At 46.6% G+C, this 26,547-nt stretch overlaps 2 protein-coding genes and 2 non-coding genes across 8 annotated transcripts; 3 read left to right on the forward strand and 1 right to left on the reverse strand.

Annotated features, from left to right (window-relative positions):
• The first annotated feature begins 6,949 nt into the window (after positions 1–6,949).
• On the forward strand, positions 6,950–11,496 carry UQCRB (ubiquinol-cytochrome c reductase binding protein). Its single transcript, XM_032961665.2, has 4 exons — positions 6,950–7,057; positions 8,570–8,641; positions 9,484–9,650; positions 11,214–11,496. Exons 1-4 carry the CDS (start codon positions 7,039–7,041, stop codon positions 11,289–11,291), a joined length of 336 nt encoding a protein of 111 aa, XP_032817556.1. The 5' UTR covers positions 6,950–7,038; the 3' UTR covers positions 11,292–11,496.
• A 146-nt stretch (positions 11,497–11,642) lies between these two features.
• LOC116946602 (palmitoyltransferase ZDHHC23-B-like) lies at positions 11,643–26,458 on the forward strand. Of its 5 annotated transcripts, none has more exons than XM_032961663.2 (8): positions 11,643–13,556; positions 15,822–15,953; positions 16,064–16,140; positions 17,821–18,029; positions 21,493–22,060; positions 22,572–22,702; positions 23,635–23,802; positions 24,109–26,458. In XM_032961663.2, exons 4-8 carry the CDS (start codon positions 17,839–17,841, stop codon positions 24,356–24,358), a joined length of 1,308 nt encoding a protein of 435 aa, XP_032817554.1. In that variant the 5' UTR covers positions 11,643–13,556; positions 15,822–15,953; positions 16,064–16,140; positions 17,821–17,838; the 3' UTR covers positions 24,359–26,458. The 5 variants fall into 5 exon arrangements, with proteins under 5 accessions (XP_032817554.1, XP_032817555.1, XP_075926169.1 ...); XM_076070054.1 differs by lacking the exon at positions 11,643–13,556 and adding an exon at positions 13,563–14,128; XM_076070056.1 differs by lacking the exon at positions 11,643–13,556 and adding an exon at positions 14,135–14,556.
• TRNAS-AGA (transfer RNA serine (anticodon AGA)) lies at positions 12,759–12,840 on the reverse strand. The gene has a single exon. It is a non-coding gene; the product is annotated as a tRNA-Ser (tRNA).
• TRNAI-AAU (transfer RNA isoleucine (anticodon AAU)) lies at positions 13,201–13,274 on the forward strand. The gene has a single exon. It is a non-coding gene; the product is annotated as a tRNA-Ile (tRNA).
• Positions 26,459–26,547: the final 89 nt, after the last annotated feature.

A 26,547-nucleotide genomic window follows, 5' to 3' on the forward strand; every position in this document is an offset into this window, starting at 1 on the left:
AGTCGACATCAGTGGTGGACTCAGCTAGTGTGGGGCCTGTAGCAGATGTTATTAAGGGGCCCCTAAATAAAAACATTTTTTAATCACAAATGTTTTACTTGCATAGTAAATTGTATTTTTTCATTTGCTATACAGCCAGGTAATAAACAAAAAATCGCTAACCTTGAACACCCAGTCGTTCATAAAAGTTAAAGGCAGTTTAGTACTATAGTAATAGAGCGAGTGCAGAATCACTGAACCGGAATTGATCGCTTGAAAGCGTTTAGCGCGGGGCCCTTGAAAGTGTGGGGCCAGTGGCAACATATGTAGTAGCTACTTTTGCTACTAAGGGTAATCCGGCACTGGTCGACAGCACGGATGGCTCAGGGAAGGGATTTCCAGACTGCAAGGGGAGCGGAAGTGATAAGGTCGACCAGGGAGCTTCAATAGAACGCCTTGGTGAAGTACAGGGTGCGTGGAGGAGAGTAGAGTGAGGAGATAAGTAGGAGAGTGTGTGGAGGGGCTTAGAGTGAGATGAGAGACAGTCAGGGGCGAGTGCACAGAGTATATTGAAGACAGCAGTTAGTGCGATCTAGAAATTGACCTTGGGAGCGAGTGGAAAGGTTAGGATCATTGGAGTTTTTGTGCGATGTGGTCTGGGGGGGTCAGACATTTGTGACGATGTGTGACGAGGGGGGGGGGGGGTTGAGAAATGTGACGTCACATCAAAATGCGCAACTTAAAAAAAATATAGAATTGTTATAACAACACTAATTGTTATAACAACATTCCTACAACATCAGAGTGCAGCGCCACGTTAAAAACGCACTAAAATGACAATAGTTTAAATCGAATTGAAGCATCTTTATTTTCAAAATGGAAATATGTTATATTTTTTTTTGGAGGGGGGGCAGAGTTTTGTGACGTCATAATTGAGGGGGGAGGGTCTGACTTTTTGTGACGCCGTGTGACGAGGGGGAGGGGGGGTCAAAAATCGTCCAAAATCGCGTGACGTCATTTATGGACGGCCCTTAACGAGCGTGGGTGAGTCGTCTGCCGAGGAGGTTGTTGATCGTGGGGAGGCCGTGGAGGAGCGAGGTGCACGGGTCGAGGTGTGGTGAAGGCGGTGGGATGAGTGTCTCTGCCTCAGCTGGGGTGGTGTAGTGAGAAAACAACGGACGTGGGAGGTGATGCACACATGGAGACATGAGGCTGTACCGTACAATAAATAAACTCGTTGAATCGTAATACAATCTTTGGTTCTTTCGGTAAAGTCACGTAGGTAGAAAAATTAAACGAAATAAAAATAAAATATATCGCGACGTTTCGATCGCAACACAAAGCGGTCGTCCTCGGGCGGGAAAAACATAATCCAGGAGTGGAACCGCTGAACCAGCGAGAGAGCAGCTACAACAACACGAGATTATTTACGTGGCGATGAGCAAGCAAGTGGGGTCTGAGCTGGAAAGGAATTCCGTCCACGGACGCAAGCACGTCAGTTGTGTTAATGGGGGGTATTAGGGAGAGAGAGATTTGCATGAATGAGCTTCCATTGCCTGAGGATGACCGCTTGTGTTGCGATCGAAACGTCGTGATATAATATATTTTTTTAATTTTGCTTTCTCTTTTCCCCCCTACGTGACTTTACCGAAAGAACCAAAGAGTATGGATTTCTGCAGTCGCGAAAGCTTCAAATCAAGATCGTGATATATTGTTGAGTCAGTCGCCGCGTGGGTAAGAAAAAACAACGCGTGTCGTACACCCTCCGTCACCAGACAGGGCCAAATCAGTGAAGTTTCCACGTGAAGAGACGTCCTAAAATTATTATTACTCCGGTACAGCGGTGTGTTGGAGAGCAATTCGCTCACTTTTCACAAATTGGCATGTTTGTTGATATTTTTTTTTATTTGGCTGCGCCGGGTGGAGGAGGGTGTACGTCACATATTGGTAATTTACTCACGCAGCGATATGACCAACAATCAATTGGGAATCATATCTGGCGCGAGAGCCTACATGTGGAATTTAAACAAAGTGAAACTCACATTTAAGAGGCCTTATCTAACCGGAGAGAGCACAGCAAATTATCAGCTGGTTCAATACGTAAACTTCCGTCAGCTTGTTTGCAAAGACTAAATTGAACTTCCGTGAATTGTGCTAAAGAGGAAAGATTAACTGGCAAGAAGGGGTTTGTGTCACGTGCTGTTATGAAATGCAAGGGGTTTATGACCATTACCACCCCAACTCACCCTTATTGTGCTCGGCTCGTACAGGCATCTCGTGTTCACCTCTGTCCTGAAAAAGGACCATTGCCCGAAACATCGCCTATTAGCCGGGCGGTGATGGCAATGCTTGCCCGTAATCCAGCACCGTCGGAGGTGAGGGTTGGCGGCTCGCACAAATGTTGTTAGAACTCCCTTCTAGTGGGCACCGAGGAAGTTCCATAAACCCCGGCTCGCCAAACTTGATTTGAAGCTGTCGTGACTGCAGGAATTACTCTTTGGTTCTTTCGGTAAAGTCACGTAGAAAGAAAATAAATTAAATAATAGAGCACGACGTTTCGATTGCAACACAAGCAACCGTCATCAGGTAGAACTAAATTTGAGAGAGAGACAAAACACAGACACGGAGACACACAAGCAGAGAGAGAGAGACAACACAGACACACACAGAGAGAGAAAGACACACAACATAGACACACGGCTCGCAATCCAAGATGTGGACACTCCACTTGTGTCGTCTGTATGGGATAGAGCTGGGGTTGGCAAGCTGCGGCATGCGGCTCATCATGGAATTCATAATAAACCTTTTCAACACACCGGTGGGTTAAATTAGTGAACTATTTGTCTTTTGTCAACGTGACACTTTTTTGCTGATTGGCCGTGTCGGGTGGTGGAGGGTTACGACACATTTATAAATAACGCGATCTAACTCAAAAACGTTTATTATGAATAATATTGGTCGCGAAAGCCTACGTGTTAAACTCATGGAATGTTTCGTGACGCAATTTATTAAGGCACCATCTGGTATCCACAATGCATTGCGGTTCTTACAACATTGAGGGTTTAATTCTAGATTTAAAGCTTTCGTGACTGCTAGGATCCATACTCTTTGATTCTATTGGGTAAAGTCACGTAGGTGAAAATAAAATAACAAAAAATCACGACGTTTCGGCCACAACATAAGCGGCCTTCATCAGGTGAAGGGACGAGACTGTCTGGAGGACAGCGCTGGAGTGAGAGAAGCCACGCTTAGATCACGACCTTTACGCTGTGTGAGAAGAAAACAAAGCGCCTTGACAAAGGAATTAGCATATAATTTAGCATTGAAATGGCTCATTGAAATAGCTAAGTTAAAGTATACACATCCGTAGAGGTACTCCTTGACAAAGGAATTAGCATAAAATTTAGCATTGAAATAGCTGAGTGATTAGCTTGTAACTGGTCACAGAAATAGCTATGTTAAAGTCAGAGCATATACATTCACCGAGGCACCTAGTACTAATCAAACAGGAGAATTTAGCGAAACACAACCACGCTCAGACAGCGGACCTTTAAACTGTGTGCGAGCAAACAAGGTGTTCTGACAAAGAAATTAGCATAAAAAATTAGCATTTGATTGGCCGATTTTAGGAAAGAGGTGGTGTACGTGCCGGTGGACTTGCCGTTTGGCGCGGGGGGGGGGGGAGTTTACCTATTGATGGTATGAAAAGGGAATTTATAAGAGCTGCGAAAGTTTGGGGTACCACTACTTGAAAAAAATATACTGTACCATTGAAATTAGTTTAATGTTTAGTTCGATTTAGAACATCTTTCCAATGGTTGCTTAGTTTGAAACCATCTTCTCGGTTGAAATTGTGTCTGTGTTTGTAGATCTGAATTGCTTCATGAACAAATCTCTGATAAAAGCCCGTGGGTTTGCAAAGAACCTTGGTATCGGAGAAAATTATATCGTGATCACACACAGCGTTGTAACAGTGATCAGCGCTGTGGGGGATCACAATATAATTTTCTCCGATACCAAGGTTCTTTGCAAACCCACGGGCTTTTATCAGAGATTTGTTCATGAAGCAATTCAGATCTACAAACACAGACACAATTTCAACCGAGAAGATGGTTTCAAATTCAGCAACCATTGGAAAGATGTTCTAAATCGAACTAAACATTAAACTAATTTCAATGGTACAGTATATTTTTTTCAAGTAGTGGTACCCCAAACTTTCACAGCTCTTATAAATTCCCTTTTCATACCATCAATAGATAAACTCCCCCTCCCCCCCTCCCGCCCCCCCGCGCCAAACGGCAAGTCCACCGGCACGTACACTACCTCTTTCCTAAAATCCGCCAATCAAATGCTATTTTTTATGCTAATTTCTTTGTCAGAACACCTTGTTTGCTCGCACACAGTTTAAAGGTCCGCTGTCTGAGCGTGGTTGTGTTTCGCTAAATTCTCCTGTTTGATTAGTACTAGGTGCCTCGGTGAATGTATATGCTCTGACTTTAACATAGCTATTTCTGTGACCAGTTACAAGCTAATCACTCAGCAATTTCAATGCTAAATTCGATGCTAATTCATATGTCAAGGGGTACCTCTGCGGATGTGTATACTTTAAATTAGCTATTTCAATGAGCCATTTCAATGCTAAATTATATGCTAATTCCTTTGTCAAGGCGCTTTGTTTTCTTCTCACACAGCTTAAAGGTCGTGATCTAAGCGTGGCTTCTCTCACTCCAGCGCTGTCCTCCAGACAGTCTCGTCCCTTCACCTGATGAAGGCCGCTTGTGTTGTGGCCGAAACGTCGTGATTTTTTGTTATTTTATTTTCACCTACGTGACTTTACCCAATAGAACCAAAGAGTATTGAGGGTTTATTTTTTCTGTTTTGTTTGACCGAATTTCAAACGTATGTCACTTCTTGTTAGTTCGCTTGCCGAACCCCGGGCTAGAGTGTTTCCCCCATGCACTCGTGGGTATTCTCCAGCTGCTTTCCCACCACATGTAAACACCCGTTAGTTTAAAGCTTCGTGACTGCAGTGATTCATATTCTTGGTTCTTCCGGTAAGGTCACGTTGAAGGGAAACAATAAAATAATAAAATATATATAAAACAATAAAATTCTCACGACGTTTCGACTGCAACACAAGCAGTCATCATCAGGTGTGAAAACCAACGGCAAGAACATTTGAAAGAAGTGGTGGTTCGTATTTATTTATTTATTTTTAAGCGTTAGCGCCACGAAGAGCGATTTGACAGTTTGTTTAGATGGACGAGTCCATCTATGTTCGGAAAAGAGGAGGGGGGAGACGAAAAATTAATGTATGCTGTCTGAAAGCCACCGTAGGCGTGAACAATCAATTAAGACCCGAAATGGTTTATCAAATCTTTCCAACGATTGCTAAGCCAGAATCCATCTTCTCGGTTGAAATTGTCTCTGTGTTTGTATATGTGGATAGCCTCATGAACGAATCGCTCATGGTTAGTTTGTCAAATAACGTCCTAATATATAGAGAACCGCAGACCTTGGGCACTTGCTGGCACGGACTCACGGCGTGGCTGCTGCCCTCTTTACCCTCGTCTGTGGTTCTTCCTCCTGCCGCCTCTGAGTGGTCCTCTCTTTACGAGAGCGAGGAGCGAATGCCGTGCGGTGACAAGTTGATCATAATAATCATCGTTAAGTACACTGCTTTTACTTTTTGGGCAGTGTTATTGACAAACGCGTTGAGTTTGTTAATTGTGTTTGCCTCCTGTCTCCGTGAGAATTGATCGCTTTAAAAGTTGCGTAGCACGGCGAGGAATTCCCACCGCTGACTCTGCAGGCCCTGTCGACAGGAGATGTGCAGCAATGAATCATGCTCGTTGGAGCGAGGAAATGAATTAGACCTTCATTTTCTATTTACTAAATACTATGCAGATTAAAACAAGTGTTGCTCGCTAACTTTCTGGCTAAAGAGTGTTTACTTAAAACAATATGTGCATTGCTTTGGTGTATTTTGTTTCAGAGGTTCGCGGTTCCAATCCCAGCGGTCGCCCTGGATAATATTTTGGGTTACCTGCAGGCCGTCGTGTGCCGGCGTCACGGTCCAAATTTGACCCAAATCCACCCCCCACCCCCAAATTATCCGGAATTTACCCAAATTGAGATGACAATTGCATAGCAGCGAACATCGCCCCCCCCCCCCTTTACTGGTCGATTAATGCCTCCTTGCTGAACCAGGTGCTGGGTCGCACACAGGGACAGCTGCTGCTGGGGGCGCCCTAAGAATCGTTTGAGATGAGAATTAAGGGCACCTTTTGAGTTTTTTTTGAGGCATTGAATCGCCATGTACTGTGTAGAGTACTGTAGAATGTGATATGTAACCGTGATCATTATCTGTGTAGTGTCGATAGTTCAATGTTAATGTGCCTTACTCTTTGGTTCTTTCGGTAAAGTCACGTAGGTAATAAATAAATAAAACGAACAAAAATGAAAACAACTAAATTAAATCACGACGTTTCGGAGGCAACACAAGCTTCCTTCATCAGGTGTAAAAAAGGCACAGCAAAACAAACTGTAGGAAGCTTGTGTTGCCTCCGAAACGTCGTGATTTAATTTAGTTGTTTTCATTTTTGTTTTATTTTTTTACCTACGTGACTTTACCGAAAAAAACAAAGAGTATGAATCCTTGCAGTCACGAAAGCTTCAAATCTAGAATTACCGATCCTATCATGGTACATTACCAATGATACATTATCAATGCTACATTACCAATGATACATTATCAATGCTACAAAGCTACATTACCAATGATACATTATCAATGCTACAATGCTACATTACCAATGCTACATTATCAATGTTACATTACCAATGCTCCATTATCAATGCTACATTACCAATGCTACATTACCAATTTTTACATTACTATCAATGCTACATTACCAACGTTACATAATTATATTGAGTGTTACATTATCAACGTTATATTATTAAACCTCGCACTGTTTATACGAACTGCGAATTGCAACAGCGACGTCATCGACCTCCCGTGATTCCGCGCGCGCTCCTCCTCGGTGCCGACTCAACATGGCGAGCCAGGGGTCAGGTTCGTGTCCCACCGGTTACAACTTTACACTTTGGTGATGGTGGTTCTTGTTTATTTAAACGTTCGCCTTCCTCCAGGTGTTTCAGTCGTTCGCTACAACGGATGCGAGAGCGGCGCTTCGCCTTGCGGTCATTTAATCGCGGGCGGTTCCGCGAGGATTTTGTGCCCCGACATCCTGAGGCCTACACATTGTCCTTGACTTCAGTGTGGGTTATTAGGCGCGGTAAAGTCATTTGTTCGTGTAATTGACGTTCGTTTAAATTATTTGTGTCTTTATTTGTACCCCCTCCCCCCACGACCTGTGATCAAATCACCGGGATATGCTCCCCCGACTCTTCAGTTCAATGCAGCTACGCGGTGGTTGACCCTGGCTAGGTCTTCGATGCGCGGAATGCTGCCACGTACAGTACTGTATAACAGGTGCCGTAGGTTGCGAGGTTTGCGCCGTGTTGCAGGCAGAGGCGGAATAAGTTGTACTGCGTTGTGCTCAGGCGTCTATGCTCCCCGCCCTCGGCAACCGGTGTGGTGAAGTATGGCAAAATAAACCGCACGGCGCGGGGAGGGCCTCATCCAGCAGTGGATTGGCAAACAAATATTTATACGTGTACAGTCTTTATATATATTTTTTACACAAGCATGTACGTACAGCACATACATCGGTTGCGTGGATTCGCTGACAATGCATGCAGCTATATCATGCATTGATGCATATAACGTATGTTTAATTAAAATATGATATGTAAATTTATATATTTCAACTAGGGAAAAGAGGCCCATCAACCTCGATACCCATTTTCAGGAGGTCGCTGGGTCCGCTTGCAATAGACGTCTGAAGTTAAAATTACCCCAAGGTTACACCAATGTTAAGGTAGACTACTCTACATCTAAATACCGATAAGTAAATCCCTAGCGTAACTAAACCCTAACAACAACAAAACCCCAGAACGCCTACATGTAAACTTCAACCCACACCCATAACCCGAATTCTAAATCCTAAACTTATCCCTAACTCCTGGGTCATAATAAAAAACCGTTAAAGACTGATCCTAAACCCACATCACATCTTGAAACATGATTCCTAACTCGAAACCCCAATGCTATCCTTAACCCTAATTCCTTAAGTATACATGGAAACTAAAGGAATTGGTGTTCCTTAATGTCATCAAAATCTCAAGGTCTGCAATTGGACGAAAGACAACAATGATTGGATGAGAATATGAGACCGTAGCAACACGTTTCGATTCTTTCGCCACATCTACGTTGACAGAAGTCACTTTCTTTGGTTCATTAATCTTTTAATATTTGTATTTGTGAGAGGAAATTAGAGAGGCTGGAGAAAATGCACCTATCCGCAAACTCTCAGTGAGCCACCGCCATTCCACATGCCCTCTTGGTGAATGGATGTGATTGTTGATGGTGTGTGTGAGACACCACCACGGCACAAGTGCCGTGGTGGTGTCTCCTCCACTTAGTGGATAATGGCGGTTATATACACGTGTTCATGTCTTGCAGTGACGGTCACTCGGAGGTTTTTCAATGTGTTCCGCAATTGGTACTACAATGCGGCTGGCTTCAACAAGTATGGTAAGAACTCGCATCCTAATCTCCATACACATTACATGCATACTTTGTAATATCACGCGAATCATTTGGTCAAAGTGATGCAACCAAAACGTTAATAAACACTGTCATGGCAAGATAATACTCATAATTTAAATACAAAATACTCATTTTAATGTAGAGATTTGATTAATGACACCAAATATATTACCTTGAATTCTAACAATGATCATGATTTTCACGAATTTGTGTCGTTAATGGGAAACAGTGGTATGAATATATAAAATGTACGTGTAAACATTTTCAACATACTGTATTTGAATCAGAATCCATAACTTTTTGCAGAATTATATTAATGTGAGTGCAATTAATTTGAATCAATTATTTGATGGATAATTACATTCTATATATATAAAAAAAAATCCATGCTTTAAGACCAAACCTAAAATCAATCGGTTTGGTTACCATTGAATAATTATCGTTTCTTAGCTCAATGGGCCTCACTCGAAATAAACTGACTGACTGACATAGGGAGAGGAAAAAGGGGGGGAAGCTCTTGGGCCTGGACTTAAACAGGGGCAGGGACTCCACAGCACAGATGGCAGGGGAAGGGAGTTCTAGACTACGTGTGTAGTAGGGAATACTTTGAATGTTAATCTGTGAATGTTAGTTTTAATTCCCTATCATTTTTTTTAATCTCTTCAATTATTACTTTGTTAAATAGTCTGAGAAATTACACCCATCACGCTGACGTGTGGAAATTTGTCATCGTTGAGTCTCTCAAATAGTTTGTTGTTTCCACTGCCTTCCTCTCTTCCCAACCTCCATCATTAACATTCTACCTCTTCCCCACGGCCTCTTTCCAGGGCTTATGTACGAGGACACGCTGCATGAGAATGACATCATCAAGGAGGCAATCCGGCGGCTGCCCGAGAACCTGTACAACGAGCGTGTGTTCCGCATGAAGCGTGCCCTCGACCTCTCGCTCAAGCACCAGATCCTTCCCAAGGACCAGTGGACAAAGATTGAAAATGTACGGGCAAGCAGCTGCCTTGCTGAGTGGGTGGCAGGAGACTGGTGGTGGTATGGAGAGGGTGGAGCTGAAGATACAAAAAAAAGTATCTTGCTGGGTGCCGGTCTGCACATGCTCTATTTAAATAGCTTTGTCACTCATGGAGGTTGTTTGACCCTACTTCACCATGCTAGTCGGTGTGGGTTGGTGAAGAAGGGGGTTGCCCAAGACAAGGTTCAGACATCACTTGCAACCGATGTTATTTGTGGCCAGGATTCAAACTCGGGTTACTGGGTTCATCGTGCAGTGCGCTAACCACTTTGATCATTACCTGTGTAGTATCGATAGTTCAATGTTAATGTGCCATTCTATTGAGGGACTACTGCTCCAGAAACTGGCCATGTGGCTCAGAGGTAGAGCCAGTGGCGCGCAATAAGGTTTCCAAATTAAAATTCTGGTTGGGGTTGACTCAGCTCATCATCTGTGTTGAGGTCAATACAATTAGTACCTATAGGAATAAGTTTTACCCTTTCAACTGGCACAAAAACTGACACCTTTATTCAAGGCATCATGTTTGCAATAACCACAACACAAGCAGTCAAAACGCAAACAAAAAAGACAACTCTGATAATAATATGCACTGTCCTTGAATTTGATTGGTCCACACCCGAGACGGCTTTTCTTAGAGCCTAGTCTCCATTGAAAGCTAGGCTCTAAGACTAGGCTCTAAGAAAAGCCATCTCGGGTGTGGACCAATCAAATTCAAGGACAGTGCATATTATTATCAGAGTTGTCTTTTTTGTTTGCATTTTGACTGCTTGTGTTGTGGTTATTGCAAACATTAATCGTTTCATTGGTAAAATATTGTGATGCTCAAGATGAATGCATAAATATCCCGTGTATAACGCATGTATTCTTTTCGATTGATATGATAATGTTACATTTAGGCGAATGCAATGAGTGATAACATTTGAGACAAACCTCTGACCAGCTGCATAAAACTAAAGTACAATAGAATGCAGTTTTGATTAATAAAGAATATCATTATGACTGCATCTTAAGTCGCAGTTGATATTCCTGTTGAGCATTTACTTGATGAAGTAATGTGGTGACATTGGCGGGCTGATGAGACTTGTGAAGAAATTCACCTCAACTATAAACGCAGTTAAAATACCACCGCTCAATAGAGTTCAAGGCTTCGTGTAGTTATTCACTGCCAAAATCTCGTCACAATTTGAGACATTGATCAAATAACATGTTCTTATGTTGCTCTTGTTTATGGTACGTGTAGAATATGCATAATCTCTCGTTTGAGTATATTCTGCAAAGTAACTTACACAGTTCGATTTAAACATCTTGTTCATGTATGGCCCATTTTGTCAGTCCACTGCTTGATAAGAGCCTTCCCATGTGGCTTGTTGGATTGTTTGCAATATTTCACCATGCTGGTTGGTGAAAGCAGAGAGCAGAGACGTTGATAATTGTACGGTACAATATTTTTTTGCTTTGCCCTCTGCTGAATTGTAGGACCTAAGATAAATACTTGTGCTCATTCTGCTGCCCCACCCTCTGTTCCCCTTGCAGGAAAAGGCTTACCTCTCCCCATACATCCAGGAGATTGAACGGGAGCTCAAGGAGAAGCATCTGTGGGAAAAAAAATGAGGGAGGCGGATGCAGCACGTGGGCAGCCAACTTCGCTGGCTATCTGCCTTAGAGTTTCTGTTTTCCCCTTCATCTATCTGCCCCTTCATCGCTCGCTATTCTCTTCTCCCCCCTTGTCACAGCTGTACATGCATTTTCCTGAGGTTGTACCTGACCTCCCTGTAATGACTTGTCGGTAAAATAAAGTATGATTCTACAATTAAAATTTTGGTGTGAATCGTGGTTTAACTGACCTGAACGATACTGTGAATACATTTATTTCGAAGCAATGTGCGTGGTTGGCTATGTACGGTGCGAAAGAGGTTATACACGTAACAGTAGCTTAAAAAAAGATCTTGGATAGCGTATGGTGGAGGTAGCATATGCTTTTTAATTCAGTGATATGGACATGTGCAGCAATTAGACTTTTGACTGGCAGTGGTGGTCACACATTGTGGGTCCTGAAGCAGACATTGAGTACCCCTATTTCAACTTAATCTAAGATGACAACGAGATGTAGACAAGACAAATGTAACAGAGAAGAGATTCAGGTTTAAAAATGTGTAATTTATGATAATTTACCTGCGTATTGAGGTGTTGATTTGAGCTGATATTTGATGCATCCATCGCTTTTCATAAATCCAGGCTGCTTGGGCCCTATCCTTTTGCATCTTGTCTTGAGTCATCTATATCACGAAACAAACTTTACTGGACGGATACATCAGCCATCATCAGTTCGAGCTCATATCGGGTTTTCTACATACTCTGATTGTCTGCCACTTCAAATAAGCAAAAAGGAAATTGGTAAAATATTGAAAGCAGGATTGAAGAGCCAGGTGCACACCACCACATTGGGTATTGTCGTGCACGGCTGCTATTCAGCACTGGGGGCAAGGGTTGGTGGATCGCAAATATTCGCAAAACGTCCAAATCTGCTGGGAGGCGACGTGTCCTGGAGATAACGGTACAGTATATACATTGACTTAAACACTCCACGTTTTGTGTTAATTGTGATTGTATTAAAAAACACTTGACATGCCAAACAACACTTAGAGAGTAAGTACTGAACTGGAAGGGTCTTTTTCAAGTTCACGAAGTCTAAAGCATCTAAAGAGCGGTTAAAGTTTGATTTAAAGCTTTCGTGACTGCAGGGATTTATATTCTTGGTTCTTTCTTGCTGTGGTTTTCACACCTGATGATGATTGCTTGTGTCGCAGTCGAAACGTCGTGAGAATTTAATTGTTTTATATTTTTTTATTATTTTATTGTTTCCCTTCTACGTGACTTTACCGAAAGAAACAAAGAATATATAATATACATCTAAAGGGCCTTCGTTGATAAAGGCTTGTAAATGTTTTGCAAATAAAGACAATGGCAAGAAAAAAAGAAACGTATTTTTCATCATTTTTTCGAAGTATATATGCGCTTGCGTTGCGAAGACAACGATTAAAGACTTTGAGATGAACGAAAATAATATAAAAAGTTTACCGTAGTCGGCAGGATTCGAACCTGCGCGGGGAGACCCCAATGGATTTCTAGTCCATCGCCTTAACCGCTCGGCCACGACTACTCACGAAATGTTAGTTGAACCACGTGAATTACATAGTTAACAACGGCCATCGAATCACCACGTGTGTGGCTAGATGCCGTGAGATATTCCGTCTTAAGCATTTGGCAGGCAGCGTGAAATCTTCCGTTAATCAAGGAGCGCAACCACGACTCGTACTAATAATTATCTTCACCATCTGAATTTGTTTATATATAAAGGGAAGTCCTTGAATGAATTAGCGAATTCGTTTGAAGGGTTTAAGTTCATTTCTGAGAAAATACATTGTGGTTATAAAACGGTCTCTTGAAACACACGAAAGATACAACATGCCCGTGTTAAATACACAGTTCATACATGCATTGCGGATCCTTACTGTCAGTTGGCCGGTTAGCTCAGTTGGTTAGAGCGTGGTGCTAATAACGCCAAGGTCGCGGGTTCGATCCCCGTACGGGCCACACTCGTTTTTGCATTTTTTTCCCCCCCGCCCCCTTAAACATTATTATAATTAACAGCATTGATTTCGACACAACAGTAACACGTTTTGATAATTGACACCGCCGTTACAATGTCATCCGATATAATTCTCACAATAAAGATTTTCAAGTGTTCATTGCGAGAATTAGCAACGCTGTGTCGCCACCTTGTGCCCAGTGTCCGTAATTGCCTCCTGCGGGTGGACTCGCCATCACTAATTAACAGGCAATCAATGATTCAGCTCCTGGCTTCTGCCACAAAAGGTACTCATTCGCACAGCGGTGTCTCTATCACGTATACGCGACAATGTACATGTCGGTGTGTGTGTGTGAATATTAGTATAAGTTTACTAGTATGTTACATATGTGTGTGTGTAGGGCGCTCTGTACTGCACGTGCTTAGTCCATTCGTATCATAGTCGTACAGCTGGTATATTGTGTGTACACATGTGTGTGTGTATACGTGTGTGTATATAGATACGTGTGTATATACGTGAGTGTATATATATACGGCCTTCATATGTGACAGCACTTGCCCCAACAGTCTGTGCAGACTATACGGGGGATCTTAGTCTTTGTTTGCGTGTGTGTACACGTGTGTGTGTGTGTACACGTGTGTGTGTGTGTACACGTGTGTGTGTGTGTACACGTGTGTGTGTGTGTACACGTGTGTGTGTGTGTACACGTGTGTGTGTGTGTACACGTGTGTGTGTGTGTACACGTGTGTGTGGCTTGAAGCAATTGGGCTCCCCGCATGTAACGAGAAGTCGTTCGTAAAAAAAAATTGTCACACTGTGTCACTGTCACCAGGCGGAAGTCCGGTCCGGGTGTGTGGTGTAAGTTACAGTACTGTAGTCAACACACACACACACTACAGTCATTCACTGTCGGTCTGTAAGGTTGTACCGGTGTGTGTGTGGTGTAAGTTACAGTACTGTAGTCAACACACACACACTACAATCATTCACTGTCAGTCTGTAAGATTGTACCGGTGTGTGTGTGTGGTGTAAGTTACAGTACTGTAGTCAACACACATACACAGACAGTCATTCACTGTCGGTCTGTAAGGTTGTACCGGTGTGCGTGTGTGTGGTGTAAGTTACAATACTGTAGTCAACACACACACACACACTACAGTCATTCACTGTTAGTCTGTAAGGTTGTACCGGTGTGTGTGTGGTGTAAGTTACAGTACTGTAGTCAACACACACACACTACAGTCATTCACTGTCGGTCTGTAAGGTTGTACCGGTGTGTGTGTGGTGTAAGTTACAGTACTGTAGTCAACACACACACTATAGTCATTCACTGTCGGTCTGTAAGGTTGTACCGGTGTGTGTGTGTGGTGTAAGTTACAGTACTGTAGTCAACACACATACACACTACAGTCATTCACTGTTAGTCTGTAAGGTTGTACCGGTGTGTGTGTGTGTGGTGTAAGTTACAGTACTGTAGTCAACACATACACACACACTACAGCCATTCACTGTCAGTCTGTAAGGTTGTACCGGTGTGTGTGTGTGTGTGGTGTAAGTTACAGTACTGTAGTCAACACACACACACACTACAGTCATTCACTGTCAGTCTGTAAGGTTGTACCGGTGTGTGTGTGGTGTAAGTTACAGTACTGTAGTCAACACACACACTACAGTCATTCATTGTCGGTCTGTAAGGTTGTACCGGTGTGTGTGTGTGGTGTAAGTTACAGTACTGTAGTCAACACACACACACACTACAGTCATTCACTGTCGGTCTGTAAGGTTGTACCGGTGTGTGTGTGTGGTGTAAGTTACAGTACTGTAGTCAACACACACACACACTACAGTCATTCACTGTCAGTCTGTAAGGTTGTACCGGTGTGTGTGTGGTGTAAGTTACAGTACTGTAGTCAACACACACTACAGTCATTCACTGTCGGTCTGTAAGGTTGTACCGGTGTGTGTGTATGTGGTGTAAGTTACAGTACTGTAGTCAACACACACACACACTACAGTCATTCACTGTTAGTCTGTAAGGTTGCACGGGCGATCTTTGTGTGTGTGACTTGTGTGTATGTGTGACTTGTGTGTGTGTGTGACTTGTGTATGTGTGTGTGTGTTTGTGTGACTTGTGTGTATGTGTGCGTGTGTGTATGTGTGCGTGTGTGTATGTATGTGTGACGTGTGTTTGTGACTTGTGTGTATGTGTGACTTGTGTGTATGTGTGACTTGTGTGTGACTTGTGTGTATGTGTGCGTGTGTGTATGTGTGACGTGTGTGTGTGACTTGTGTGTATGTGTGACTTGTGTGTATGTGTGACTTGTGTGTATGTGTGCGTGTGTGTATGTGTGACTTGTGTGTATGTGTGACGTGTGTGTGTGACTTGTGTGTATGTGTGACTTGTGTGTATGTGTGACTTGTGTGTATGTGTGCGTGTGTGTATGTGTGACTTGTGTATGTGTGACTTGTGTGTATGTGTGCGTGTGTGTATGTGTGACTTGTGTGTGTGTGTGACTTGTGTGTATGTGTGCGTGTGTGTGCGTGTGTGTAGCTGTCCACAGCCGTTAAGGGAGACAAAGGCGGCCCGGGGGTGGTGCTGTCCGCAACCTCGTGTGCCGTGCTGTGACCTTCATCGGTTTGCGATTGTCCGTAACACGCCCGCACAACGAAGACAAATAACCACGTGAGTGACGTTTGCGAGCACCGATGATACAACACCACGCCCGGCCGCCTTTGTCTCCCCCAGCGCTGATGTGATTTATAATTTTTGGCACGCTGCCCCCCATCCACCAGGTACGGGCACCCATCATCGCCTCGGGAGGGCGAGAGATATACCTGCTCGACCGAGTTTGGGGCCATCCGTTTAGTCGGTACGCAACAATCTGTCGAAACTTGACCCCGCGCGGACTTTTTTTTACAGCCCCACCCCCAAATCCTATAGAACGGCCGATATTTAATCCACGTCCATAAATGACGTCACGCACCTAGAGTTTGCGGGGGGGGGGGGGGGGTCAGATATTTGTGACGATGTGTGACGAGGGGGGGAAGGGAGGGGGGGTGAGAAATGTGATGTCACATCAAAATGCGCAACTTTAAATAAATATAGACAACACGTTCTACTTAATTCAATAGACTTTTTAATAAATGTTTTCTCCTACAACATCAGAGTGCAGCGCCACATTAAATACGCACTACAATGACAATAGTTTAAAGGGATTTGAAGCATGTTTTTTTTGGGGGGGCAGAGCTTTGTGACGTCATATTTAAGGGCGGGGTCTGACTTTCTGTGACGCCGTGTGACGAGTGGGGGGGGGTCAAAAATCGTCCAAAATCGCGTGACGTCATTCATGGACGGCTCCCAAGCGCACAACTTTATCTGCGATGAACGCTATCACTTTCCGTCGTTTTCATGCAGGGGGCGCTGTAAACCTACACGCGCCCCCTGCATGAACGACGGAGGCGCAGGGACAGACGTTCGATCACCTTGGTATCGATCTGCAGACGGCGGTCTTCTCGCACGGCCAGATCTATGTCGCCTTATCTCGATCCCGCAATCCCAACCAGGTGAAAGTCCGCATCGAACCGAACCCCCGGCAAGGCCATCTACTTAACGACGAGAGAGAATTCACACGAAATGTCCTTTGCAATTACGTATTCCAGATGTAAAATTATATAAGCTTTTAATGAAGACATAACATTTTCTAATTCAAAACATAATACAATTCAAAGATGTTTTATTTTAAAACTTCAAAACGGAGCATCGGGTGCTTGCGTGAATGCGTCGTTCTTGTGCAATTTTTTCCGTGACTTTCCTGGCCCGAAGGCCGTCAATGGTTGTGAGGGTCGCCACAGGCACCCCCCGAACAACCCCGAGTTAATAATATTAACGTGTTTAAGCAAACAGATAGTCCACCGCCGCCGGAATATCTAACTCATGTGGACAAATTATATTATCGAGGCTTCACCCCCCCCCCCCCCTTTCCTACGCGTATGTACACTGTCAGTAGACCCCCCCCCCCATACGCAAGCGTACGCATTTGGGTTAACCCGCCGCCCTCCATGCTTACGTACTCAATGGATGGCCCCTTTCCCCACCGTACGAGGGCTCGAGTCGACCACGGATGTATCAGAGCCTTGACTCGCCACGTGCCGGTGGCGAACCGGTGCGCAGTGGCCGCATTAAGCTCGTGCGGGGCCTGTGGCATATGTTATAAAGGGGCCCTGAATATAAAAAAAAACAAATCTAAAACAACATGTAATTTGTATAGTAAAGTAATTGTATTTTTTTCCATTTTCTATACAGCCAGATGATACGACAAATCGCCAAACTTAAACACCCAGTCGTTCGTAAAAGTTGAAGGCGGTATCGTACTATAGTAATAGAGCAAGTGCAGAATCACTGAACCGGAATTGATAGCTTGAAAGCATTTAGCGTGGGGCCCTTGAAAGTGCGGGGCCCGTAGCTACAACATATGTAGTAGCTACTACAACATATGCAGTAGCTACTTTTGCTACTAATGATAATCCGGCACTGCCGGTGCGTGTCGCAGGTTGGCGGCCCCTGGGCCATGGAGGGGATGAAGAAGGGAGACCGGGGTCCCGGGAGACCCCCCGCGGTCTCGGGCAAGAGAGGCCGGCGGGCACCTGCCCTGGGCAGGGAGGAGCTGTGTTGCTGCGAGTTCGTGAACAGGCGAGGACAGACGACTCACTTGCTGTCGTGCTGCTGTGACTGCGAGGAGCTGGACTCCACCTGCGACAGGTGAACACACGCGTGTGTGTGCGTGTGAATACACCTGTGTGTGAATACACCTGTGTGTGCGAGGTGTGTGTCTGTGTGAAGACACCTGTGAGTGAGGTGTGTGTGTGTATGTGTGAATACACCTGTGTGTGTGTGTGTGAGGTGTGTGTCTGTGTGAAGACACCTGTGAGTGAGGTGTGTGTGTGTATGTGTGAATTCACCTGTGAATACATGTGTGTGTGAGGTGTGTGTGTGAAGACATCTGTAAGTGAGGTGTGTGTGTGTGTGAATACACCTGTGTGTGTGTGTGTGAGGTGTGTGTCTGTGTGAAGACATCTGTGAGTGAGGTGTGAGTGTGTATGAATACACCTGTGTGTGTGTGTGTGTGAGGTGTGTGTCTGTGTGAAGACATCTGTGAGTGAGGTGTGAGTGTGTATGAATACACCTGTGTGTGTGTGAGGTGTGTGTCTGTGTGAAGACATCTGTGAGTGAGGTGTGTGTGAGTGTGAATACACCTGTGTGTGTGTGTGAGGTGTGTGTCTGTGTGAAGACACCTGTGAGTGAGGTGTGTGTGTGTGTATGTGTGAATACACCTGTGTGTGAATTCACCTGTGAATACACCTGTGTGTGTGTGAGGTGTGTGTGTGTGTGAAGACATCTGTAAGTGAGGTGTGTGTGTGTGTGAATACACCTGTGTGTGTGTGTGTGTGAGGTGTGTGTCTGTGTGAAGACATCTGTGAGTGAGGTGTGAGTGTGTATGAATACACCTGTGTGTGTGTGTGAGGTGTGTGTCTGTGTGAAGATATATGTGAGTGAGGTGTGAGTGTGTATGAATACACCTGTGTGTGTGTGTGAGGTGCGTGTCTGTGTGAAGACATCTGTGAGTGAGGTGTGTGTGAGTGTGAATACACCTGTGTGTGTGTGAGGTGTGTCTGTGTGAAGACACCTGTGAGTGAGGTGTGTGTATGTGTGAATACACCTGTGTGTGAATTCACCTGTGAATACACCTGTGTGTGAGGTGTGTGTCCGTGTGAAGACACCTGTGAGTAAGGTGTGAGTGTGTATGTGTGAATACACCTGTGTGTGTGTGTGTGAGGTGTGTGTCTGTGTGAAGACACCTGTGAGTGAGGTGTGTGTGTGTGTGAATACATCTGTGTGTGAATTCACCTTGTGTGAATACACCTGTGTGTATGTGGGGCGTGTGTCCGTGTGAAGACATTTGTGAGTGAGGTGTGTGTGAATACACCTTTTGTGTATGAATACACCTGTGTGTGTGCGAGGTGTGTGTGTGTGTGTGTGAATACACCTGTCGACTCAGCCTAAAATCAGTTCCTGGTGCGGTTTGTAAACATCGTGTACCGTGCCGGCCTTCATAGGTGCTCGCAAATAGCACTTGCCGTAACAGTCTGTAAAAGGTTATATGGGGGATCTTTGTCTTTGTTGTGTGTGTCAGAACTGCTTTTGGCACGATATATCAGACGATGAAAGGTCCACGACAATAGTGTAGTGAGCTAGTGCCAACACTGTAGTGTTGGCACTAGCTACTGAGAGAAGAATGTAACTGTGCGTCTTAGAGCCTAAATCTGTCTCCAGAGTACGTAATGCATACGGGACAGGCTAGGTCAGGGGTGGGGAATCTTTTTCTGCCAAAGGCCATTTGGATATTTATAACATCATTCGCAGGCCATAAAAAAAATTATCAACTAAAAAAATTTGCCTGTTATATTGGGTCAAACATTTAATTAACTCGCCCCTAATGCGATGGCTGGAACCACTTCTCTTTGGCGAGGCGTGTGACGATGTTAGCTGGTATTGATGATGTTGCTACACGCTACTGCTTTTGCAGGTTTGCTCCTAGATTTATTGAATTTCGAGTCCCGCCTGCGGTTGCCTTGATCAAATGATATTGCGGGCCTTCTAAGGCCTGCGGGTCGGACGTTTCCCACCCCTGGGCTAGGTGAACCCGAGAGGACACGTGACCAGGAGAGGATAAGGACGGGGGCCAGAAGGGGACCGAGGGGACACGTGATGTGAGGTCCCAGAACCTTCGGGGAAGATGCCGAAGGGGGCGTGGCCGAGGGCGGAGCAAGGCCACGCTCGGGGAATAAGAAGGGGGTCCTGTGAGCCGAGCGGGGCTGTTCTCTGGGATCAACCCGTCGTGCTACGGTCTCCGCTCTTAGGGCACGACATCGTTGACCAGGCAGCGCGTTAGCTGACCTGGATTATATAGTTAGCCCGTTAAGTGGTTAAGTAGTTGCCCGTGGTGGTCACCACCCTATGTCTTTACCCCACCAAGAGTGTATATAGTTATGTAGTTACCCTGTTGGGGTGTGTAATAAACGTATTGCCTCCAAGTTAGAAGTGTCTGCCTCCGTGGAACCCAATACAACAGTATCATATTTTCTTGCAAAATATCGCCATAACGCGATTATCATTGATAATGTTACGTATTTCATGAACTAAACAAACGGTAAAAGTTGTCAATAAATAACTGCGCTCCACTAAGTCCGACTGTTGCTCAATGTTTTCCAGAGTAAAGTGACGGCATGACGGTTATATGTCACCATTTGCGTAGTGATTTTAATTTGAATGTTGTGCAACTTGGTACACGGGCATTGTCTAACGTTTGGGCTTGTAAAGTCGCAATGGTTAAACGATTTACGCCAATGCCTTTGCTGGATAAACTCCCGTTCAACGATTTTACCATTCAGCCTTTCGCACTTATCGTTACCATTCATCGTTGGTTGTTATTTTTATTTTTTTGGATCAGATCGTTGCGCGAGTACACCACGTGCCAGTGTGTTGTGTCGTAACGGCCCCTCCACCACCCGACGCAGTCGAATAGACAAAGCTGTCACGTGAATAAACGCGTCAATGTACAAAACCTGTCAACCCCTTATCAGTGCCCTACCTTATTACAGACCGAGTCACACCTTATTGGTCCCTTATTGGTCACCCCGTGCCCTTATAAATCTCAAATGTCCATCCTACAAAGTCCCATCACAAGAGTAAAACACAAACAAATAGACAAAAATTATGTTTTAATGCCCGTATTGAAACGGCTGGACGCAGGATGGACCTGAAAACTAAATTTTCCTATTCAAGAATAAACTGTATAGGTTGACAGGTATGATGTACTATCGCTTAAGCACTATCATTCACACGATTGGACCCAACAGTAATCGATTATGACTCCGGTTAAATAACTTTAAAACATCAAAGCACGTGGAAAACCCGATACAATAAAAATGCAAAACACATTTACAAAGGTATGGCAAATGGATGTTACAGTTATCGTTATAGTATGTAGATTGCATATGCGCGTACGCTTGTGTATGTGAACACAGCGATGGGCGTATGCACCTGTGCGTGTGGATACCCCATGTGTACCTAAATGGTAAGCGCGAGTGGAGCGGTTAGTGCACCGCGCGATGAATCCAGCGACCCGAACTTGGCGCGCGTCCCTCTCGCCTACGCACCACAGCTGCCTCAAGGGCCAGGGCGTCAGCCTCGCCTCGCTGCATTCGCTGTGCGACGACATCACCGACCGGATCCGCGTGCCGCGGTGGTGCTCGGCGGCCGGCCGCTGCGGCAACGCCACCGGCACCGCCAGAGCGAACGGCGGCGCTCGCCGCCTGCTGACTCCGGCGGACGCTGCCTCCATCCTGCCGGTGCTGCTGCTCCCGGCCGCCCTGCGCGTCGCGGCGCTCCGCCCGGCCGCCACCCTCGCCGCGGCGGTCGCGGCGCCCGCTCTGCTGCTCGCCTACTTCCTCGCCACGCACCGCCGCCGCCGCCGCTCCCCCTTCTTCCTGCGACTGGGCCTCGCCTCGCTGCTCTTCCTCTACGCCGTGTTCTCCTGGGAGCTGTGGTGGCGGCGGCGGCGGCGGTGGTTCCGAGACGCGACGGAGATGGCGGTGACGAGCGGAGGAGGAGGAGGAGGAGGAATCGGCGACGGACAGTGGCTGTGCGTGACGGCCCTCTTCGTGGCCGTGCTGCTGCTGCTGCACTGCTCACGGCGCGACCCGGGATACCTGGATCCCAGCGACGCCGAGGTGCGTGCTCACGATAGTTCATACATTTTTTGAAATGATTTTCTCTTTCAAATGAGGTTGGTTTCTAACCGAGGCGATGTGTTCGTGCGTACGTATACCCGGCGACCCAGGTTCGATTTACGCTCACGGCCAATGCCAGTGACGATTATCTGAACCGGTCCTGGGTCTCCTCTAGGTCGACTCAGCCTCAAATGAGCACCTGATACGTTGTATAAACATCGCCACTACGGAGACAAAGGCGGCCGGGCGTTGGGCTGGCCACCCACCCCCTCGTGTGCCGTGCCGGCCTTCATAGGTGCTTGCTAACAGCACTTGCCCCAACAGTCTGTTAAGGCTATACGGGGGATCTTTGTCTTCGTGTGTACGTGTATGCGTGCGTGTGCTCGTGTGTGTATGTGCGTGCATGTGCACGTTTGTCTACGTGCGTTTGTGTACGTTGCTGTGTGTACATGCGTGTGTGTACGTTGCTGTGTGTACATGCGTGTGTGTGTGTGAATCTGGTGGCGTCCAGGAAGGGGCGGCTGGTTCTCCCGGTAGCGAGCGTCGTGCCTGTGAGGTGTGTGGCGCGAGGCGCCCTGCGCGGGCCGGGCATTGCCGCGTGTGCGATCGCTGCGTGCGGAGGTTCGACCACCACTGCGTCTGGTGAGAGCCTCTCACCCTCTCAGCCTCTCACCAGCAGGGGGCCGCAAACTCGGACTTGGGTGCGTCAGCTGGTGAGGCCCCCGTTGAGCCAAGCGGATCTGTTACCGGGATGGTCACAGCCCAAGAAAGACGGCAGTGGTGGAAGTTGCCGGACAGTGCAGGGAGGGATTGGGCCAACTCAACAAGAGTAAAAAAAAAACGATGAATAATTTACTTAAAACCCACACCAGAGCTTACTGCAAACAGGGTAAGCAATAGGGTTAAATAAATAAACAAAACCGCCGTCAAAATATCATTTCACAGACGCGTGTAAATTAAACAGCCTCGCACATAACAGAGCTTAGTTATAGCATTCATAGCAATAGCGGCACAGGGAACAAACCCATGCCCATGGGCCAGATAGAGCCCATGACTGAATTTCATGCGTCTCGTGGCCACGTGAGGCCCCCTTCCACCTTCGACGTGGCCTACGAACGAAGCGGGGCGGCAGCCGGAACCGGCGCCATCAATTTGCCCGAGCTCCGTAGCCCGACATTGGGATGTTCGGCCAACTGCGCGTGATCTTACGCGTGGGATAGAAACTGGAGCGCTCGGGAGAAAAAAGAACCCAAGTGCGTGCGGGAACCACCACTGTACTTCCCTCCCCCCCTCCGTACAGATGGAAACAGATGGAGATTAGTCAGTACTTTTGGTGTACCGCCTTGTGGCCAACCAGGGTAGGGCACCTCCTCGGCGGCCCACGTAAAGGGGAGTTGCGCGACTTTTGTGCCGCGATCCACCAACCTTCGCTGCTGCCTCCAGAGCGCCGCCGGATCAGCGGTAGCCACGTGCAAGCAGCGTCGCCGGCTACCGCCACTGCCATCGCCGCCACCTGCTGGCCGGCTAAGTCGCCATTGATCAGACCTTGTGACGACCGTCTTTCCCAAGCGCAGGATCGACAGCTGCGTGGGCGAGGGGAACCACGTGTGCTTCGTGGCGCTGCTGGCGCTGTTCGTAGCCACGGTGTGCGTGGGGCTCGCGCTGGCGCTGCCGCTCGTCTGCCCCGGCTCCCCGCTCGCGCTGGCGCTCGTCTACTGCCCGCGTGCCTACGAGCGCTCCGAGTGAGTGTGCAAACTTTGTCATTATTATCGTCGTCGTCGTCGTCGTCATCACCATCATCTCCATCATCATCATCGTCGTCGTCGTCGTCATCGTCGTCGTCATCACCATCATCTCCATCATCATCATCATCATCGCCGTCATCATCGTCGTCACCTTCGTTGTGTGTTCCGCAGGGCCGTGCTGGTGCACGCTTGCGCCGTGCACACATGTTAGCATGCCCGCGTTCATGCGCTGCGCTGTTGTACGTGCTCTGCGGGTGTACATATGTTCGTGTACCCCCGCTTTAACGCGCGCGTGTTCCGCAGGGACGCGCTGGTGTACGCGTGCGCCGTGTACGCGGCGCTGTCCGCCGTCTTCGTGTCGCTCCTCCTCTGCGTGCAGCTCTCGCACGTCGCCCGCAACAAGACGCAGCGCGAGGCCACGCTGGCGGCGCGCGGGGGCCAACGCCACGGGGGCCACCGGAGCCACGACCGCGGGGTCGTGCGGAACTGCAGGGAGTTCCTGATGCTGGGGCGCGAGCGATCGCGAGGGAAGAGCGCGGCGGAGATCGTGTGACGGAGTGGGTCGTTGAGCGGGCGGGCGGGCGAATCGACCGATGGCTTGGCCAGCAACCGCGCCCGGCCGCCTTTGCCTCCCAAGCTAAGGTGCTCTTGAGAAACCTAGGTTGCAGTGCGGTTGCTCAAGACTCCTAAAGCAACTGTCAGGAAAGTGATGAAGTTTTACGGGAAACCACCAAGTCGAATACAGACACATGGACAAACACGAAGACGGACACACATACGAATCGGACACACGGGCAAACACAGAGGCACACGTGAATAAGACGACCCCCCAGCAAGTGCTGTTAGCGAGTAGCACCAATGGCGATGTTTACACATCGCTTCGGGCAGTCATTTGAGGCTGAGTCGACCTAGGGTGAGCGGGTTCGTTACGCAACAGGAGATGACAGATTCCCCCTTGCTTGCATGAACGGGGATACACACTTAACTTTTTGACTTCATATTTTACTTTCTTAAATCAAAGCTGTTTCTTACCATTTTCTAGAGATTCCACATTTTAGAGTAAGGTGCCAGTCAACCCCATGACTTCCCAAAAGTTGTGGCACTCATTTTATCGACCCCGAAAGGAGTGATGGGCTAACCAGAACTCTATTGGTTCCAAAAGAAAATACTATGGAGACCTGGAAGACAACCATCGTGAAGATCCATGTGTTGATTGGTGTAATTGCAAGCGTGCAATTAGCTTTGTTCGACATATTGACTCCATCTGGAGTGTTATTCAGTTGAAGCTTTTAGATTCAATGTGCTCTCCTTCGCAGGAATAACGTGACTAACACTTTTACAAAGCAAGCACTTTCCGCAGCTGATTAGAAAACGCTTCTGCCAGAAAAGTGCACACCGGACAGAAACAAATGAATAATGATTATTTTCAAAATCAGTTCAAGGTTCCCATAAATCACGTGGCTTCTGTGTAGCCACCGGCACTCTGAATCTCTCCCCTACCCCCAAATATTAGTTTTTTTTTTCACTCCTGTGATGTAATTTGTCTCGGGTAAATATTTTGCTATGCTTTGACACTCGTCAGTGGAGTGCAGCCACCATTGTGCCTCACGGGGAGATTCTGAGCGACCCGTTTGTCCAATGGGGGACAAACTGTTACACGTTTAAGCGTGCTGTACGTACATAACACATTTCCTTGAATGGTTTATTATTATTTTCAAATTTACAAGCACACAGTGTGCGCACTTACATCGTAAAGTTTCGCGTGTTTCCATTTGTATTTTTTTATGAGAGTGATATATGCAAAGACAAAGATCCCCCTTATAGCCTGAACAGACTTTTGGGGCAAGTTGCTGTTAGCAAGCGCCTCTGAATGCCGACACGGCACACGAGGGGGGTGGTGAGGCCAGAACCACGCCCGGTCGCCTTTGTCTCCCTCGTGGCGATGTTTTCACATCCCACCAGGTAGCCATCTAATGCCGAGTCGACCTAGGGGAGGCCCAGGTACGGTGCAGATAATCGTCACTGGTGTCGGCTTGTGAGCGGGAATTGAAGTAGGGTCGCCGGGTTCGTAGCGCAGCGTTAAGCACGACACTACCGCTCCCCCTAAAAAAACCCAATAGTGATATACCACACAGGGCAGGGGTAGCGGTGGTGCAGGAGTTGGCGCGCTGTTACATGAACCCGAGTGCAATTTCAGTTTGAGTTCCCAGCCCACGGCTGACGTCGGCGGCGAGTGTGTCGCCCAGAGCCAGTGTCATGTGCCCTTCCTTCGCCAACCGGTACTGATCATCATCGTGGTGAAGTATGGTCAAGCAACCCTCCGCCAATCCCCCCCCCAATCCATTACTTATGCGGTATTGGGGGTAGGGAATGCCTTCATCCGACAGTTGATAAAGTTGTTCAAGTTATTATTTATTGTACGAGAATGTTTATGGTCTTTGCTGTGCGTCACGCAAGCTGTATAATGATTATCTTGGTTCACTGTGATTTTTCCACGTATTAATCATAAAAAATAAAGTCGTTGCTGTTTAATGGTAGTGTACTGTTAGTTATTAGTGCTGTGTTTAACTGTGTTATTTAAGCACCTCTGTTATTTCTAAGGCGTAACTTACAGCAAGGGTAAGGACAATAAACAATGTTCGGGTTCCCACAATATTTTGTTAGTTCCTTTGTTATTCCACTGCTGGATGAGGCCTTCACGTGGATGAGGATCTGGGAGGGGAGCAGAGTGAGCTGAGAGCG

This window comes from Petromyzon marinus, chromosome 27 (assembly GCF_048934315.1).
Source record: "Petromyzon marinus isolate PM22_M1 ecotype Great Lakes invasive population chromosome 27, UKy_Petmar_22M1.pri1.0, whole genome shotgun sequence".
Classification (NCBI taxonomy): Eukaryota; Metazoa; Chordata; class Hyperoartia; order Petromyzontiformes; family Petromyzontidae; genus Petromyzon; species Petromyzon marinus.

What these genes read in the sequence shown, in the direction of transcription:
- UQCRB (XM_032961665.2), top strand. An exon ending in GGCTGGCTTCAACAAGTATG is followed by an intron (nt 8,642 to 9,483) that starts GTAAGAACTCGC and finishes GCCTCTTTCCAG; the next exon opens with GGCTTATGTACGAGGACACG. An exon ending in AGTGGACAAAGATTGAAAAT is followed by an intron (nt 9,651 to 11,213) that starts GTACGGGCAAGC and finishes TTCCCCTTGCAG; the next exon opens with GAAAAGGCTTACCTCTCCCC.
- LOC116946602 (XM_032961663.2), top strand. Translation starts at nt 17,839, where the DNA reads ATGGAGGGGATGAAGAAGGGAGACCGGGGTCCCGGGAGACCCCCCGCG. An exon ending in TTCGACCACCACTGCGTCTG is followed by an intron (nt 22,703 to 23,634) that starts GTGAGAGCCTCT and finishes TCCCAAGCGCAG; the next exon opens with GATCGACAGCTGCGTGGGCG. An exon ending in CGTGCCTACGAGCGCTCCGA is followed by an intron (nt 23,803 to 24,108) that starts GTGAGTGTGCAA and finishes CGTGTTCCGCAG; the next exon opens with GGACGCGCTGGTGTACGCGT.